Source organism: Triticum aestivum, chromosome 1A (genome assembly GCF_018294505.1).
Source record: "Triticum aestivum cultivar Chinese Spring chromosome 1A, IWGSC CS RefSeq v2.1, whole genome shotgun sequence".
Taxonomy (NCBI): Eukaryota; Viridiplantae; Streptophyta; class Magnoliopsida; order Poales; family Poaceae; genus Triticum; species Triticum aestivum.
This window is the reverse complement of record NC_057794.1, coordinates 532,943,370-532,962,943: the sequence shown is the minus strand read 5'-3', so window position 1 is coordinate 532,962,943 and position 19,574 is coordinate 532,943,370. Positions and strand designations below refer to the sequence as shown.

General features: G+C 52.7%; 1 protein-coding gene across 4 annotated transcripts; it reads left to right on the top strand.

Annotated features, from left to right (window-relative positions):
- Positions 1-2,757: 2,757 nt before the first annotated feature.
- Positions 2,758-7,601, top strand: LOC123063600 (protein IQ-domain 26). 4 transcript variants are annotated; one of them, XM_044487475.1, is made up of 4 exons: positions 2,758-2,957; positions 5,235-5,539; positions 6,052-6,228; positions 6,355-7,601. In XM_044487475.1, exons 2-4 carry the CDS (start codon positions 5,261-5,263, stop codon positions 6,946-6,948), a joined length of 1,050 nt encoding a protein of 349 aa, XP_044343410.1. In that variant the 5' UTR covers positions 2,758-2,957; positions 5,235-5,260; the 3' UTR covers positions 6,949-7,601. The 4 variants fall into 4 exon arrangements, with proteins under 4 accessions (XP_044343410.1, XP_044343384.1, XP_044343393.1 ...); XM_044487449.1 differs by lacking the exon at positions 2,758-2,957 and adding an exon at positions 4,293-4,460 and having other exon boundaries at positions 6,355-7,597; XM_044487458.1 differs by lacking the exon at positions 2,758-2,957 and adding an exon at positions 4,490-4,964 and having other exon boundaries at positions 6,355-7,600.
- The last annotated feature ends 11,973 nt before the right edge of the window (positions 7,602-19,574 follow it).

The following is a 19,574-nucleotide window of genomic DNA, read 5'->3' as shown; positions in this document are numbered from 1 at the left end:
ACCGCCTTTGGAATTTCGGCAGGCTCAGCATCCTCTTTAACTAAAGACAACTGCACCACTCGCAGCACTGATTCCTGAGCCTGCAGAAGCTGCAACTCAACCGTTGAGATCGGTGGACATTCCTGAACCGAGGCTGAAACTCCGTGCAACTGGATAAACTGGCCCTGATGTTGAAAAACCATATACTTGCTGCCCCAGTTGACAGTCATGAGCCCTCGAGATTCCCGCCAGTCCATTCCCAAAATCACATCATAACTACCCAATGGAAACAGTTTCAAAGTTGATCGGAACTGATGCCGTTGAATTTGGTACTCACAATCTGGTAACTCAGCGTCACAAGTGGTCACTGCACCATCAACCACCTTCACTCTTAGTTTCTTGGCCATAGGCTACACTCCAGGCCAATCACTGGCAATCTCTGAGTTGATGAAGCTATGCGAAGAACCCGAATCAACCAGCATCAGCAAGGTCTTGCCATTCATCTTGCCCAGCATTCTGAAAGCCTTAGGTGCTTCTGTCCCCGCAATGGCAGCCGCAGACAAGAGGCAAAGATCATCTTCCGAAGTTCCCTGAGACCCCAGCGACTCTGGCGTTGTTGGTGGTGTCAGCAGACCCACCAGTTCCTCCACAACATGCAAAGGAACCGTAACGGTGCACACATGACCTGGCCCCTAGCGTTCACTGCACGTGAAGCAGAGCCCGCGTGCCTTGCGATAAGCCCGCAGTGTCCGGAGTTTGTCGTCCACTGAGGCGCTAGCGATGGGAATACGTGCCGATTCTGGACTGCGTCTTCGATCGGTCGGAGGTGTCCCTGGCGAGAGGGTTGCGCTTTTTGAAGTGCTCGGGATCGAGGGCAACGCCACTGGCAGAGGAGGTCGCGCTGAAAAGCGCCCAGTGCGAGCACTTGTAGCCGCTCCGCGAGCCCCTGCCACTGCCTCATTCTCTTGTCGCGTTAGCTCCACCACCTCTTCCTGTAATTCAGCAAGAGCGACAGCAGTATCCAAATCTCGCGGACAATGAAGCATAACAGCTATTTTAATACCATGTTGCAACCCTTCCAAGAAATGAGTGGTGAAAAACAGCGGATCCCATGACCCGTGGTGAGCCAGTAAACTATGCATCACCACATTGAACTGCTCTGCATATTCTAACACTGTCCCATGTTGCTTAAGCCGAGAAAATTTGCGAAGGAGTTGTTGGAACTCAGACCTGCCAAATTTGTCTAAGACAGATGCAACAAAAGGATCCCAACTAGTGAATTTAACATGAGCCTGAGACCACTCTAACCACAAGGCTGCTGCTCCAGTGAAATTGACCACAGCTGTATCTACCCAGACCGAAGGATCCACTGCCCCTATCCTAAAACATGCTTCACAACGAATTTTCCACCCCGTGGGATTGTCCCCATTAAACTCCGGGCATTCAACCCTAGTAGTGCCCGATCTACCACCAGAGAACCCACTGGTGTTGCCCTGTTCATATGGATTTGGAATAGGAACGGAGGGAAAGGGTGTCCGAAAAGTACCATTGGTCGGGACCGGCCGCCTGGAGGATTGGTTCCCCAAGCGGCAGGACCTGATTTGGTGTTGCATAGCGGCGGCCAATCTGCCCATGGTCGTCACCACCTGCGCCGGAGTCGAGCAACGACGCGTCTGCTGTCGTCGAGGATGAGTGACCCGGCGCCTTCCCCGATGCGTTCGCACCGAGCGCGATCTTGGCGAGCTGCGCGCTAATTTCCCCGAGATCTTCTTGGAGACGCCCGACAGCCGCATCCACCCCAGGACGCCAGGCCGACAGATCGTTGACCATCGGCTCGAGAGATTGCAGCAGCGGCTCCATCTGCGACACCGCCGGCTCAATCTTGTCGAGGGAGCGCTGGATCCCGAGCAGCGCCTGCGCGATGCTGCTCCTCTTCTTGGCAGCCTGGGTAGAAATCTCTCGATCCTGGGTAGCTAAGAGGTCGAATCAGCAAGATGATACGGTCCTGGGTAGAAATCTCTCGATCTATCTCTCAATTGCCAAGTTCAGAGTACAGATAAGTAGCTAAGAGGTCGAATCAGCAAGAAGGGGATCGGGATTTAGAGTCGGGGGCGGGAGGAAGGATACATCGCCCAACGGCGCCGCCAGTTTTCTGATCCAACGATACCCTAACTCACACCCACTCCTGATATATATATATATATGGTTCACCTGCTCCAGGTCGGTCCGGTGACGCGCGAGCTGGGCCTCCTCTCCCGCTTGGGCCTGGGCTGGCCTGTAGCGGAGCCGGCCTTGGGGTCCGCCACTGTAGTTCCCGTGACAGTTTCCCACCGACGCAATATCCACGGCAATTGTTAAATTTGAGTACGGTGGGTTACTACTGTTACCTTTTTTTTGAGAAGGGTTACTACTGTTACTTGTGCTGGCAGTAGCTACAGTTCGTATAGATATTCCTCGTACGGGCCGTGTTGGTTGTGCTAGACAAGCATCAAGCCCAAGCTGGTCCAGGCGCGTAGCTACAGCTAGTCCTCGACAGTAAAAGGAAGGAGCCAGCCCCAAAACATTGGCCCTGTTTGGATCCCTCAGTTAGAGTTAGACTGAGTTAGTTTTGCCTGAACTAACTCCAAAGGATCCAAACACATGGGTTAGTTTCAGCTAGTTGGATCTACCCCCATGTAAAAAAACTAACCCGGGCAAGAGGTGCTAGTTGGGTTAGATTTCCTAGGGCCCACTGAAAAAACAACTAAAAAAATCCCCCACCCGCACCAGATCCTTCCCTCCGCACCGCCGCTCCGCGACTCCTCTCCCGTTCCCCATCGCGCCCCCACCCAAGCGCCGCGCCGCCAGCCCGAGCGCCGCGCCGCCGGAACCCCAGGCGCGCCCTCCTCCGGACGGCGCTCGCCCTCCTCCCCCGTCCCCGGCCGTCTCTCTCTCTCCGTGTCGTCCGAGGCGGCGCATCTACCGGGGATCTAGCGATGGTGAGTTCGTTCGTCCTTCTGTACTTGTGCTCTCCCTCCTCCTACACGCTCGCCTCTCTAGCTAGCAACGGCTCGTGGCCAGGATTTGAGCCGGCGGGGCGGCTGGATCCGTTGGAGCCGGACACAGGGGCTTGGGTGGAGTGAGTGGCCGGTGATTAAGGACTAGGCGGCGGCTATGCACATGTGGCTGGTGCATGCATGAGCAAGAGAAATGGATGTCTGCGCATGTGGCTGGTGCATGCATGAGCAAGTCAGCAAGAGTAGTCTGCCCTCCTTCTCTTTATAGGAAATTTCTTGCTGTTCCAGATTCTTGCATGCTAATTTGTTGGCAGAACTTCTGATTACGTAATAGCTAGATTTTGTATTATTTTTTGTTAACAGAACGGGCGGTGATGGTTAAAAGAAAACCATCGATGCATTTTACATAAGAAAGAGAGTTATGTGAAGAACATTAACTGAATCAGAACACCCTGTTCAGCCTGCGCTTTTGTTGTAGATGTTCTTGTGCAAATTTAGAGCATTAAGAAACGAAGAGCTGATCTATATAGTGTGATCAACTCAATACTTCATCATTAAATAATATTTTGGTGCAATTTCATTTTCTGGATGCGCTACTGAATCTTCTCTTCGAGCGGAGCACCCGCAATGGACGGAGACGGCTTCGATATGTGGGGTTTGCAGCCGTATTGTACAAAACAAACTAGAATTATTGTTGCTTGTATGGCTCTTTATAATTTCATTCGAGAGAGCAGAATTCCGAACCCTTGGTTTGTAAATATCATTTGTTTGTGTCAATTATGAGTGGGAGGAGGCCACATAAGAGCTGGCCACACCAAATCCGGTAGAAAATAGGGTCCAAAGTAGCCAAATGGTTGAGAAAGAATATTTATTGTCAATCTAACCCTGTCATCCAAACATCTCTTTGGTTAGAGTTAGTTCAGGGTTAGTTTAGGGTTAGAATCTAACTCTAACCTCTAACTGAGTTAGAGTATCCAAACAGGGCCATTAATCTGACCGGATCGGTGCCTCCTACCCGTAGCACTCCAGTACCACCGGTACGCGGCGGTCAGTGTACCGGCGGCCGGCCGGGTGAGCGAGTGCGCCACCGTGAGCGGTCGGCGTCACATGACGCTTTTCCCCGCCGCGGGCCCTCCCGGCGTAGGCATATGCATAGGCACGGGGAGGGCTGGAAGTGGGAACTGGAGACGAGCTAAAGCCCGCGCGTCCTCTCGTCTGGGTACCAGCGCAGGGCGGCAGGCACTAGCTAGGCGATACGGCTCCACGATCTCGTCCCGTGTACCCACCCTATCCCATCCACTCTAGCGGCAAGCCCCGCCGGAAATATAATCATTCGCAGGATCGGGATCTTGGCGTGAGCTGCTGGCCGCACCCGCCCGCCCCAAAAGCCGCGCCAGCCAGCCCCGCGAGCGGGAGCGGGACGACGACGACGACCGCTGCCACCCCCACCGCCGCAGCGGCGACGAGAGTTTTGAGGCAGGCGAGGTGAGATACAAGTGATGATTTCCCCACCGCCGTTGGTTTCTTCTCGCGTCTCGTTTTGCTCGTGCCCGTGGGACGCTGGCCTAGCTTGTTGCCTTGCGCCCGGCCTCGTCGTAGACAAGCCTTGTTCATCACATGCCACAGCCCACAGGCGAGGCGAGCGAGAACACGCGTGCGTTCCCTTCTCCTACCCACCTTCCCCGCCGCACGCCGCTGCGCTTCTCTTCTTCGCTCCTTCTCTGCTTCCTGTTTTTTCACTGTTCGTTCGTTGGGGCTGCGGGTGGGTGGGTGGCATTGCTTGCCTGAAAAGCTCGTCCGGGGGAAAAGGTTTCCTCTTCCGGGCTTCACGTAGGTGGCCACAGGCGACGCTGCCCCTCGCTTCCTTTCACTGATCCGACTGCCATCTCCCACCCACCCACAAACTCCGCCGCTGCCGCTGCCTTGGCGCTACGCCGCTGGCTCTTTTCTGTTCGGCCTCCTCTTCCTCGCCGCGCGCCTCTCTAAAAGGTTTCGCCTCTTTTACCTTCCGACGAGAAAGAGACAGAAACTTATCTTTTGGGGCGGTTCGGTGAATGCTTTTGCTTTCTTCCTCAACCTTCTCCCCGTTTCAGTTTCAACTTGCTCCCGTAGCTTCCGGCTTCTTGTTTACGCACGCTGTCTCAACTCACCCGCAGGTCGACGCCATGGCTGTCGTCTCCTATGTTCTTGCAGTTCGTCGTACGATTTTGTGTTTTATTTGCCGAATCTTGAGTTCTTGACGCGTCGTTCTTCGCGCAGGTAGTAATAGGATCGGTCGTCGCGCCATGGGGCGGGCCATGCGGTGGCTCAAGAAGGTGCTCACCGGCGGCGGCGGCAAGAAGGAAGGGGCCAAGGAGCCGAGCGCCGCCGTGCCGCCGATCGAGAGGAGGAGGTGGAGCTTCGCCAAGGCCAGGAGCAGCGTCGCCGACGCCAGCCGCAGGCCTTCCGTCACCGCCGTCGTCGCCGGCGAGCTCTCCCAGGCCAGGCCGTGCGGCTGCGGCCAGGCGCGCGAGACGGAGACGGAAGCCGCCGTCTTGATCCAGAAGGCCTTCAGGGGCTACCTGGTACGACCCTGTCCATGCTTCTCTCGCATTTCTCTTTTCCTTTTCTCTCACACAAACATCAAGCTGAATTTTGTGATGAACACACGTTTGAAGCTAGGCCAATTTTCAGGCATTTCATCTGCATCATCTCTTGAAAGATTAACAGTTGTAAACGGCGATGGAATGCATAGATGAATAGGTGAAAGGGATATTGGTAGATTCCTCTGCATCTGCATTGGGCAGCAGATTTGACTTCACTGTGCGTCCTGTTGCATCCGATGGTTGCTGCCTTCTCGTTAGCAACTGCTCATTGTTTATTAATCTGCTGCTCCTGCTGCCGCTTCGAATTTATTTATGTTTATTCCCACAGTTCTGCACGTCGTGACACAAGCCTAGTCGGTGCACTCGTCATCATCGCACTTATTAAACCTATCAAACACTAAAGAAATGTGTCAAAGATTTGAAATTTGTACTACCGCGACCACTAAAGAAATGTGTCAAAGATTTGAAATTTGTACTACCGCGACCGGCAGGCCAGGAAGGCTCTCCGCGCCCTCAAGTCGCTGGTGAAGCTGCAAGCGCTGGTGCGCGGCTACCTGGTGCGGAAGCAGGCGGCCACGACGCTGCACCGGCTGCAGGCGCTCATGAGGCTGCAGGCCTCCTCGCAGGCCCTCAAGAACCTCTCCTCCTCCCGGAGGTCCATCGAGCAGGTCCGTCAGAATCCCTTCCCGCCGCGCATCGTGATTCTTCTTCTGGTGATGAACCGCATTTCGTCTGGTGAATGAAAATGAAGCTGAAAATTTGACGCTTGATGATTGTTTGTTGTTGTTGCGTAGGAGCGGAAAACGTCGGTGCCTGTGGTGCACCGCCGGAGGCTGTCGGAGGGCGGCGCCGGGGACGACCGCAGCCCCCGGATCGTGGAGATGGACACGTGCCAGCTGCGGTGCCGGTCGTCCCGGATCGCGGGCCGGTACGCGGCCGCCGACCCGCAGGCGCCGCCGCCGTCCTCGCCGCTCGCCTACTTCTGCAAGCCGCCGTCGCGGCTGCAGCTGCGGGAGCTGGAGCCGCAGCAGCCCAAGACGACGCAGAACACGCCCCGCCTCCCGGCCATCGTGCCCGGCGGCTCGCCGGCGAAAGGCCGGCCCTCGTGCGGGGGCGGGCGGGAGTCGAGCAGCCCGCGGTACATGGCGGAGACGGCGTCGTCCGTGGCGAGGGGCCGGTGCCAGAGCGCGCCGAGGCAGCGGCACGGCAACAACAACCCCGCCGCCGGCTTGGCCCCGGGCCTGGCGCGCGGCGGGTCGAGGAAGGCGGCGCCGCAGTCGCAGGACAGCTTCAGCTTCAAGAGCTCGGAGGCGTGCAGCCGCGTGGAGGACTACTCCGAGATGAGCGACGAGGTGACCAGGGACTACTACCTCGACCAGCTCTGGTGATGATCGCCCGGCGCGCTACTAATCAGGGCGTGAAAGCCATTAACATCGTCGTCTCGGTATATAGTTAGTAGGAGTATCATTCAGGATTAACAAAATGCTTAGCAGTAGTTGTAGTTGATGGCACGGCACATCATCATCGTCATGGTCATCCGATGTTAACCGCCATTGTAGCAGCTCGGTGGAGCGAGCATGGCATGCCAGAGAGAATGGGAATAAAATCCGTTCTGCTTCCGCGAGACCATCTGGGGGAAAACGAGGCCGCGCCAAAGCTCATGAACCCCACCACCCTCGTGCTCTGCTCTGCTCTGTCCCGCCGCTGCCAGCCTCGATGTATCAATGGTGACACCGACGTCCCCCCCTCTAGAAAACAGAGGGGGTAGTGCAGAAGACATGGAAGCTGGGACGAAGGGAGTTAATGGATACTGGCAGTGAAGCCAGAGGTTTCTTGTGGTTGTTTGGAGTACGCACTGCACTGCACTAGAGAACTGAAGCGCACCGCTTTGGCTTAAATGTTGCCGTGCCGTGCCTCTGCTGGAAATGGCAGTAGTACCAGATGGCCTGGCTGTGTCCCTTGATGTTGAGGTGGTGGGGTGGTAGAGAAGAGGAAGCTTGGCGAGGTGCATCAATGCCGGCGCAATTCCGGACGATCCAGCGCCTCCCTTTCGTCCCCAGAATCTCTCTCCGCGGGCGTCAATGTGACCGACGGGAAGGACACATACGGTGCAGGGCGCCAGTTTCCCAGCATCGTAGCTTGCCCAAGACGGGGAGTACGTGCGTACAATGGCGCGCGTTCGGTGGCCATCGCAGGCAGAAAAAATAGCAATCTGTAGATCACTGATCACGTCGCTGCAGATCGGTTGCGCTGCGTGCATCTCGGCAGAGTGTGGAGGTTCAGATTACAGCGCCGGATTACGCGCGAGGTAAAGCAGGGCCGAGGCCCCGGGAACCCGCATTCCCAACGCTTGTTCGCAGCTTTACCTGCTGCCAATTTTTTTACTACCTGTCGTCCTCGCCGGATTCGGATCTCCAGAGATGCCCGAGCGCTGAGCCCCTGATGGATTGAAGCTCAAGTTGAAGAGGACACGAGTGCATGCGGAACGGGTACATCAGGCTCTCTGGCGATAGCCGAGGCGACCCACGACCGGGTCAACATGGAGGCGCCGCTGCCGGCGGCGGCCGCGATAGCCTGCCGCGATGAGCGGCGAGGGGTGGGTGGCCTCCTCGTTGAGGACTGGAGCACCTTCAAGGCGCGCGGAAGGGACCTTCTCTCCCGAGCGAGGAACCCGCAGAAGTTACTGCGGCGGATGCAGAGCAGGGCTGCGATGCTTCTCAAATCTGATTTGGATGCGGCTAAATTGAAAAGGGAGATGACCGGAGGTACGGATGCGGGACAAGGGGCGGCGATCCAGCCGGCGGAATTAAGGGAGTAATGAGGAGGATTTGGGGGCCGTTTCTGATGGGTTTGGTTTGATTTTCAAAAGGGGATCAGGAATGAGGCCGGACGAGGCTAAAGGAATTAACAGGGGAGTTAATCCTGTTAAATTGGAGGCGAAATTTGAGGAACTCCAGGCTTATTTCTTGCGGGGGGGTCGGCTCTGTTTTCTTCAGTCTACAGTGTTCTGCTCCATACCGGTTTCTTCTGTTGCTCTGTACTTTCTGTCCATGGCAGGCCAAGGCGAGGATCAAGGTCGAGGAATGATGAACCTGACCATTGCTGGGTCGGGTGATGGTGGTGCTGGGTCCAGAACCCCTGAGGAAGGGCCGGCCGCAATGCAGCCAACGGCGACCCCAGCCACGCCCACGGTCGGAAAGGGAAGGAGTGATGTCGGGGGTCCGTCAGGCCTAGCCCTGACCACTCCCCTGAACCCCTCTGTTGGCTTCACTTCTGCTTCGGAGCGCCCTCCTCCTCTCCGCAGGCATGGCAAGGCCAAGATGGTCGAGTTCGATGACTCGCCAATCGTCATCGACATGGAGGCAATGGTGAGTGCGGTCAAGGGAAAGCTGGCTGTGGGACGAGTGCTCTCCCCGTACCCAGCCAATCCTTCGGCCGTCGTCAACGAGCTCAAAGGACCCTGGCGGCTTCGTGGTGATGCGAGGGCCCAGATGGTCACGAGCATCGACAAACGCTTCGTGGTGGAGTTCACGGAGGAGGGGGATCGGCAGCATGTCCTGGCTGCTGGTCCTTGGCACTTCCACAACGACGCCGTCATCTTCGCCGACTTCGACGGCCAGGGCAACCCAGCGGAGGTCGACCTCAACTCCATCAGATTGTGGGCACAAATCCACAAGCTGCCCTTCGTGTTGAAGACCGAGGAGATGGGGTGGACTTTCGGCAAGAAGCTCGGCAAGGTCATCGCGGTGTCCCACCGGAACAAGATGATCCTTGACGAGCATCTCCGCATTCGAGTGGAGCATAAGGTGGACACGCCGCTGAAGAAGGAAGTTGGGTTCACTCCGGTCGGCAGCAAGGACGAGATCACGTTTAAGGTGAAATACGAGAAACTTCCAAATTTTTGTTTCTGTTGTGGCATCCTGGGCCACACTACGGAAAGATTCTGCAGCATGCCAAAGGAACTGCGCAAGCCAAACTTCTCCATCGACATGAAGGCGCCGCCGCACTGGAAGCGCTTCCTCGACTTCGGAAGCACCGGGGCAAAGTTGTCGGACAGAGTCATTTCGGCGGTTTCCAAGGCTGTGCGCAACCTTTCAGTGGCTGCGGCAGGCTCGGGTCCTTCTTCAGATGTTGCGGGAAAGGTGGCGGGGGATGCGGGTACCCAGGAGGGGTTGCCGGCGCCCCCGAACCAGTTGGTGGCAAGCCAAGTTGATCATCCTCAACTTCATGTGCCTAGGGGGGCCTCAACATCAACCTGGTCACCCCTGGGTCATCTCCTGCAGATGGAGGTGGACACAAGAGGAATTTGGATGATCCTGCTAGGGCCTCTATGGCTCTGATCCAAGACCAGGCGAGTGATGCTACTGATGTTCCTATGTAGCAGCGGCCTCAGGAGCAGGCTGGGGGTGCAACTGCTGAGGTGCATGCACAGCCGGGGCACCAGCTGTCCCTGGCTTCTGCTGCTGCTGTGGGCGTGCAGCTGCAGCGGCTTGAGGGCGAAGCTCAGGTTCAGGTGGCCATTCACAAGGATGGTCGTGACGATGGTGCTGATGTTGGCGCCCAATGGCAAGCCCTCACTTCTGCTGGAGTCCAGCGGTGGAAAAGGCTTCACCGACAAGAACAGGACGAGAAGGTTATGCTGCAAGCCGCATGTGTTAAACATGCGGTTTTTGGCATCCCCACTCCGCCGAACAGCGGCAGCGATCTTTCCGGCGGCAAGGCGGCCTTTGCTGCAATGCTTGAGGGCACGGCTGGTAGCAAGAGGCGCTCACCGGATGAAGACAAGGACATGGTTCTTAGCATGAATAGCTCCAGTACTGATAGCATAGAGTTTAGGGGTGCTCTAGATATGAGTGTGACATGTAAAAGAGTGTGTGTTGAGAGAGTTGAATCTGTAGTAGGCATAGAAGGCTCCGCTGTTCATATTACAGAGGATATATATAACGCCCTCGATGCGGCTATAGCTCCCACGTGTCGAGGCACGGCTTAGAGGCATAACCGCATTGAAAGCAATGTCGCAAGTCAGGCAATCATTACAACATCCCATGTAATACATAATAAAAAGGGGGAGATAACATAGTTGGCTTACACTCGCCACGTCACATCAGAGTACATAAATAACATCCATCAAACAAGCACTCATGGCCCGACTACGGCGCCAAAATAGAAAAGACCCCCAACATGCGACAAGGTCCTGAATCGATAACCCCAACTAGGCACCACTACTGATCATCCGGAAAAGAAACATAGTATCGCTGAGAGTCCTCGTCGAACTCCCACTTGAGCTCGTACTCGTCACCTGGAGCGGACTCACCTGGACCTGCATCTGGAGTTGTAGTATCTGTGAGCCACAGGGACTCAGCAATCTCACACCCACGCGATCAAGACTATTTAAGCTCATAGGAATGGATAAGGCCAATATGTGTGGAGCTGCAGCAAGCGACTAGCATATGTGGTGGCTAACTTATACGCAAAAGAGAGCGAGAAGAGAAGGCGAAGCACGAGCGAGAAGCTAAAGGAACATCCTGCGCAAGCATAACTCCAACACCGTGTCCACTTCCCGGACTCCGCCGAGAAGGGGCCATCACGGTAACACACACGGTTGATTCATTTTAATTAAGTTTAATTAAAGTTATCTACAACCGGACATTAACAAATTCCCATCCGCCCATAACCGCGGGCACGGCTTTCGAAAGATCAATCCCTGCAGGGGGGTCCCAACTTAGCCCATAACAAGCTCTCACGGTCAACGAAGGAATAGACCTCCACCCAAGACACACCGATCAGACTCGGTATCTCGGTACAACAAGATGATTCGGCAGGTTAAAACAAGTCCAGCAACACCGCCCGAATGTGCCGACAAATCCCGATAGGAGCTGCACATATCTCTTTCTCAGGGCACGCTCGGATAGGTCAAGCTACGAGTAAAACCAAACCTCAAGTTTCCCCGAGGTGGCCCCGCAGGCTGCCTGGTTCGGACCAACACTCAGAGGAGCACTGGCCCGGGGGGGGGTTAAAATAAGATGACCCTCGGGCTCCGGAAACCCAAGGGAAAAAGAGGCTAGGTGACAAATGGTAAAACCAATGTTGGGCATTGCTGGAAAAGCTTTAATCAAGACGAACTATCAAGGGGTTCCCATTATAGCCCAACCGTGTAAGGGACGCAACATTCCGGGAACATAACACCGATATGACGGAAACTAGGGCGGCAAGAGTGGAACAAAACACTAGGCGAGAGGCCGAGCCTTCCACCCTTTACCAAGTATATAGATGCGTTAAGATAACATAGCAATATAATGATATCCCAACAAGCAATATAAATGTTCCAACAAGGAACGGCTCCAATCTTCACCTGCAACTAACAACGCTATAAGAAGGGCTGAGCAAGCGGTAACATAGCCAATCAACGGTTTGCTAGGACAAAGGTGGGTTAGAGGTTCAACATGGCAATTGGGAGGCTGACAAGCAAAAGGTAGGCATCGAAGCAGTGGCAAGCAAAAGAGCGAGCAAACTAGCATAGCAAAGATAGTAGTGATTTCGAGGGTATGATCATCTTGCCTGCACAGTTGTCAGAGTTGACTGGATCCTCACAAGCAAACTCAACGGGCTCCTCGGTAGCGAACTCGTCTCCCGGCTCTACCCAAAGACAAACAAGCAACAAGGACACAATCAACCACGGGCAAGACCAAGCAACATGATGAAATGACGATATGCTATGCGGGATGCGATGCGGGATGCAAAATGCAAGATATGACAGGAAATGCATGAACCTGGCATCAACTTGGAAAACCAAGTGTGCCACTGGATAGAGGGGATGAAATCGCTTGAAAACGATATAAAGATCATAGGAATCGGAGCTACGGTTTGGAAATGGCAAGCGTTTTAAGATATGACACCGGTCTGCGATTTACAGCAAGTAGGCATCTAAATGCAACGAAATGAACATGCTACAGCCACCAAACATGAAAACAAAATACATGGCAGTGATGTACACAAGATGGTTGACAAAACACTAGCACTGAGCCATAGGCAAATTCATCCATTAAGAGGTTCAAACAAGCATGGCTAAAACGCAAATGCAAAACAGATTTCAGACTTAGTGAAATTAACACTAGTCTGAAATTTCAGATCACGAAGCCCTCTTCGGAGCAGCAAAACAACATGATAGAAAACCTGAACATGACAAGTAAGAACATGGCATGGAGCTACTCAACAAGCTTAACAAAACACCCAAAGTGACCTGGGGCCAAAAGGGTTCACAAAATACTCTACCGAGCTCACGAACATCGCTCGAACACAATCAGTTTTCAGACTTAGTGAAAACTGAGACATGCTGAAATTTAACTCACGAAGGCATGTAAACGAGCTCGATGCACTCACTACGGTGCAAGTCATGGCAAGGAAAGCATATCACCAGCAAGAAGGCACAAAGTGCTAGCTACACATGGCAAGAACGAAGGCATAGCATGCATGGAACGCTAACGGTAGCATCGGCGAAATCGCAAACAAGTTGACGATCTGCCCAGATTAACAATGAAGCAAAAGTTGAGCTCGATTGAGTCAACCTAGAGCACTCCACAAATGCAAACAAAGACATGGATGGATAGAGCATAACATAAATATCAAAACTCCCTTACTGATCATCCTCAAAAGAGGCACGGATCACTAGGAAACAAGCTGGACATATAGCATCATGAACTAAAATATCCCAGACTTAGCGAAAATCGCTAAGTCCCTGAAATCTGCAATCTCAGGTACCTCTCTTCGCAAGCTTGCACAAGACAACACACACATCCTAAAAAATGCATGGGTGGCACCTCTGGAAAGAAGACAAAATGCTTCACAATACATCCCAAAGGGGCACAGGCATATCATGCACGAATTAAATATAGCAAAAATGACAAAAGTGCATGATGAACTAACGGATCTGCAATTTAACTCACGAAGCCTCCTTCTAACAGCATTTTGGGTATCAAGATGGCCTCAAATGCAAATGATGCAATGGAATGAAATGATGTACATGTCGAGGCGAAGATTTTGATATATCATACGCCCAAAACGGGGCTACGGTTGCGGAGATACAAGCAGTCAAAGATAGCACGAAAATTAGGGTTTCGGGGGAGAGAGGTCAACCGAAATATCCCAGATCCAGATCTGGATCGGGCACGGACTCCGAGGCGGCGGCGGGGAACACTGTAGCTGGCCGGACTTGGCCGCCGGAGTCGCGGGAGGAGGCGGCCGGGGCGGATCCGGTGGTCGCCGGGGCGACGAGGGGCGGCGAGGTGGCCGGCGGGGCCGGCCGCGGGCGAGGGCGCGGCCACGGAGGCGCGGGCGCGCGGCGCGGCGGCGGCCGGTGCGGCGGCGGAGACGGCGCCGGTCGCCGGAGGTCGGGGAGGCAGCGGATCCCGGCGGGAGGCGAGTCCCGGGCGGCGGCGGAGCTCACCGGGCCGCGGGGGCCGGATGCGGGCTCCCGGGCCGCGGTGGGAGGCGGCGGCGGCGGGGGTGACGTGGCGGCCCCCGAGTGGGCGGGCTGCGGCGGCGGACGCTGTCCGGCCGGGGGCGGACACGTCCGTCGGCGCGGATCTGACGGGGATCTGTTTTTTTTTAGGGTTTCGGGGAGAGGGAGAGATCCGAAAACGGAGGGGTGTATATATAGGCATAGAGGGAGCTAGGAGAGTCCAAATGAGGTGCGGTTTTCGCCCACACGATCGTGATCGAACGCTCTAGGACATGGAGCAGAGTTTGGTGGGTTTTGGGCCAAATTTGGGGGGTGTTGGGCTGCAACACACACGAGGCCTTTTCGGTCCCTCGGTTAACCGTTGGAGTATCAAACGAAGTCCAAATGACCCGAAACTTGACAGGCGGTCTACCGGTAGTAAACCAAGGCCGCTTGGCAAGACTCGGTCCAATCCGGAAATGTTTAAACCCCACACGAGAAAGAAAGGTAGAAATGACCACCGGAGGAGAACGAAACGCCGGAATGCAAAACGGACAACGGGGAAAATGCTCGAATGCATGAGATGAACATGTATGCAAATGCAATGCACGTGATGACATGATAAGAGATGCACGAAAAAGAAAACAACACACGGAGACAAAGACCCAACCCGAGAAATAAATATAACTTAGCGCCGGAGACGGCAAGAGTTGGATACAAAAATGGAAAGTATATCTGGGGCGTTACAACACTCCACCACTACGAAAAGATCTCGTCCCGAGATCTAGGACTGAAAGAACTCCGGGTACTCAGAACGGAGGTGATCCTCGCGTTCCCAGGTAGCTTCACGGTCGGAATGGTGTGACCACTTGACTTTGAGAAATTTGATTGACTTGTTGCGAGTTTTGCGTTCAGTCTCTTCAAGAATAGCAACTGGGTGCTCACGATAGGAGAGATCTTCTTGGAGCTCAATGTCCTCGAAGTTGACGGTGCGGTCAGGAGTCTTGAAGCACTTTCGAAGCTGAGAGACATGGAACACATCATGAACATTTGCAAAGTTTGAAGGAAGCTCGAGTTGATAGGCGAGGTCGCCTCTCTTGCTGACAATCTTGAAAGGTCCCACGTATCTAGGGGCAAGCTTCCCTTTGATACCGAAGCGACGAGTACCTTTCATGGGAGAGACGCGGAGGTAAACATGATCTCCGATCTCGAAAACCAATTCACGGTGCTTACTATCATAGTAGCACTTCTGGCGGGATTGAGCTGCTTTGAGGTTATCACGAATGACTTTGCACATGTCTTCTGCTTCTGTGATTAAGTCATTACCCAGCAGCTGACGTTCACCGGTTTCGGACCAGTTGAGAGGGGTACGGCACTTCCTGCCATACAGAATTTCAAAGGGGGCCTTGCCCGAACTTGCTTGAAAGCTGTTGTTGTATGAGAATTCAGCATAAGGAAGACAATCCTCCCACTTCATGCCGAAGGAGATCACACAAGCCCTGAGCATATCTTCAAGAATCTGATTGACACGCTCGACTTGACCGCTTGTTTGAGGATGGAACGCTGTGCTGAAGCGGATGTTGGTGCCCATGGCCTTCTGAAAAGAATCCCAAAACTTGGAGGTAAAGATGCTGCCACGGTCTGAAGATATCACTTGAGGAATACCGTGCAGAGAGACAATGCGAGAGGTATAGAGTTCCGCCAATTGAGCTGCAGTGATTGACTCTTTGATAGGCAGAAAATGAGCCACCTTGGTGAGCTTGTCGATGACGACAAATATAGCATCATTGCCACGCTTGGACTTTGGAAAACCAGTCACGAAGTCCATTTCAATGTGGTCAAACTTCCATTCTGGAATGGCAAGAGGTTGGAGGAGACACGAATAATCGGTAAGAAATCCCAATCTCAAACCAATATCCGTGGAAGAAGAACTAGAGCTACTAGATTTCCCACCTATGAAACTCCCGAACCTTTCCGGTTATGCAATCAGGTGTTGGGGATACAGGGGAAGCACAATATCTCACCCAAACTAGCAAACCCTACATCCAGCTGTATCCATCCTTCAACACATAACCAGGAAAACTTCGGAAACCATCTACCTCAACCTTCGAAAAGCATCCGTTATACAAGTTATGGCGATACTCCCGAACTCCCGCCCCAGTACTGGGTGGCGTCGAGGTTATCTCACCAACGAACTGCATAAAAGAGATTTTCGATGTCGGCGAACATATCTCAAGTATACCAGAATTGCAACGATAAAATTGTGACGACAACACCTCGGAGCTCAACTCCCCGGGACACTGCCACAACCCCTAAAGACAGGAGGCACCAAGAACAATGTTCTCGTCACAAAACCATCGGAACAAAACCAAGATACTCGCGTGAACCTAAAAAATTTTTAGTGAAATTTGAGAAGAGAAGAGTCAAAACTCTACGCCAGGATGCCTTACCAGAGCGATGAGGAGACTGGGAAGTAAAAGAATTCCTAAGCTCTCCGATATATAATTCCTAAGGACTCAAAACATTTTTCTAGACACAACTCGGCTGCTAAAAACGATCAAGCAATGGGGCTCCTAAGGTCGGGGAAGGCTCTGATTACCAACTTGTAACGCCCTCGATGCGGCTATAGCTCCCACGTGTCGAGGCACGGCTTAGAGGCATAACCGCATTGAAAGCAATGTCGCAAGTCAGGCAATCATTACAACATCCCATGTAATACATAATAAAAGGGGGAGATAACATAGTTGGCTTACACTCGCCACGTCACATCAGAGTACATAAATAACATCCATCAAACAAGCACTCATGGCCCGACTACGGCGCCAAAATAGAAAAGACCCCCAACATGCGACAAGGTCCTGAATCGATAACCCCAACTAGGCACCACTACTGATCATCCGGAAAAGAAACATAGTATCGCTGAGAGTCCTCGTCGAACTCCCACTTGAGCTCGTACTCGTCACCTGGAGCGGACTCACCTGGACCTGCATCTGGAGTTGTAGTATCTGTGAGCCACAGGGACTCAGCAATCTCACACCCACGCGATCAAGACTATTTAAGCTCATAGGAATGGATAAGGCCAATATGTGTGGAGCTGCAGCAAGCGACTAGCATATGTGGTGGCTAACTTATACGCAAAAGAGAGCGAGAAGAGAAGGCGAAGCACGAGCGAGAAGCTAAAGGAACATCCTGCGCAAGCATAACTCCAACACCGTGTCCACTTCCCGGACTCCGCCGAGAAGGGGCCATCACGGTAACACACACGGTTGATTCATTTTAATTAAGTTTAGTTCAAGTCATCTACAACCGGACATTAACAAATTCCCATCTGCCCATAACCGCGGGCACGGCTTTCGAAAGATCAATCCCTGCAGGGGGGTCCCAACTTAGCCCATAACAAGCTCTCACGGTCAACGAAGGAATAGACCTCCACCCAAGACACACCGATCAGACTCGGTATCTCGGTACAACAAGATGATTCGGCAGGTTAAAACAAGTCCAGCAACACCGCCCGAATGTGCCGACAAATCCCGATAGGAGCTGCACATATCTCTTTCTCAGGGCACGCTCGGATAGGTCAAGCTACGAGTAAAACCAAACCTCAAGTTTCCCCGAGGTGGCCCCGCAGGCTGCCTGGTTCGGACCAACACTCAGAGGAGCACTGGCCCGGGGGGGGGTTAAAATAAGATGACCCTCGGGCTCCGGAAACCCAAGGGAAAAAGAGGCTAGGTGACAAATGGTAAAACCAATGTTGGGCATTGCTGGAAAAGCTTTAATCAAGACGAACTATCAAGGGGTTCCCATTATAGCCCAACCGTGTAAGGGACGCAACATTCCGGGAACATAACACCGATATGACGGAAACTAGGGCGGCAAGAGTGGAACAAAACACTAGGCGAGAGGCCGAGCCTTCCACCCTTTACCAAGTATATAGATGCGTTAAGATAACATAGCAATATAATGATATCCCAACAAGCAATATAAATGTTCCAACAAGGAACGGCTCCAATCTTCACCTGCAACTAACAACGCTATAAGAAGGGCTGAGCAAGCGGTAACATAGCCAATCAACGGTTTGCTAGGACAAAGGTGGGTTAGAGGTTCAACATGGCAATTGGGAGGCTGACAAGCAAAAGGTAGGCATCGAAGCAGTGGCAAGCAAAAGAGCGAGCAAACTAGCATAGCAAAGATAGTAGTGATTTCGAGGGTATGATCATCTTGCCTGCACAGTTGTCAGAGTTGACTGGATCCTCACAAGCAAACTCAACGGGCTCCTCGGTAGCGAACTCGTCTCCCGGCTCTACCCAAAGACAAACAAGCAACAAGGACACAATCAACCACGGGCAAGACCAAGCAACATGATGAAATGACGATATGCTATGCGGGATGCGATGCGGGATGCAAAATGCAAGATATGACAGGAAATGCATGAACCTGGCATCAACTTGGAAAACCAAGTGTGCCACTGGATAGAGGGGATGAAATCGCTTGAAAACGATATAAAGATCATAGGAATCGGAGCTACGGTTTGGAAATGGCAAGCGTTTTAAGATATGACACCGGTCTGCGATTTACAGCAAGTAGGCATCTAAATGCAACGAAATGAACATGCTACAGCCACCAAACATGAAAACAAAATACATGGCAGTGATGTACACAAGATGGTTGACAAAACACTAGCACTGAGCCATAGGCAAATTCATCCATTAAGAGGTTCAAACAAGCATGGCTAAAACGCAAATGCAAAACAGATTTCAGACTTAGTGAAATTAACACTAGTCTGAAATTTCAGATCACGAAGCCCTCTTCGGAGCAGCAAAACAACATGATAGAAAACCTGAACATGACAAGTAAGAACATGGCATGGAGCTACTCAACAAGCTTAACAAAACACCCAAAGTGACCTGGGGCCAAAAGGGTTCACAAAATACTCTACCGAGCTCACGAACATCGCTCGAACACAATCAGTTTTCAGACTTAGTGAAAACTGAGACATGCTGAAATTTAACTCACGAAGGCATGTAAACGAGCTCGATGCACTCACTACGGTGCAAGTCATGGCAAGGAAAGCATATCACCAGCAAGAAGGCACAAAGTGCTAGCTACACATGGCAAGAACGAAGGCATAGCATGCATGGAACGCTAACGGTAGCATCGGCGAAATCGCAAACAAGTTGACGATCTGCCCAGATTAACAATGAAGCAAAAGTTGAGCTCGATTGAGTCAACCTAGAGCACTCCACAAATGCAACAAAGACATGGATGGATAGAGCATAACATAAATATCAAAACTCCCTTACTGATCATCCTCAAAAGAGGCACGGATCACTAGGAAACAAGCTGGACATATAGCATCATGAACTAAAATATCCCAGACTTAGCGAAAATCGCTAAGTCCCTGAAATCTGCAATCTCAGGTACCTCTCTTCGCAAGCTTGCACAAGACAACACACACATCCTAAAAATGCATGGGTGGCACCTCTGGAAAGAAGACAAAATGCTTCCCAATACATCCCAAAGGGGCACAGGCATATCATGCACGAATTAAATATAGCAAAAATGACAAAAGTGCATGAT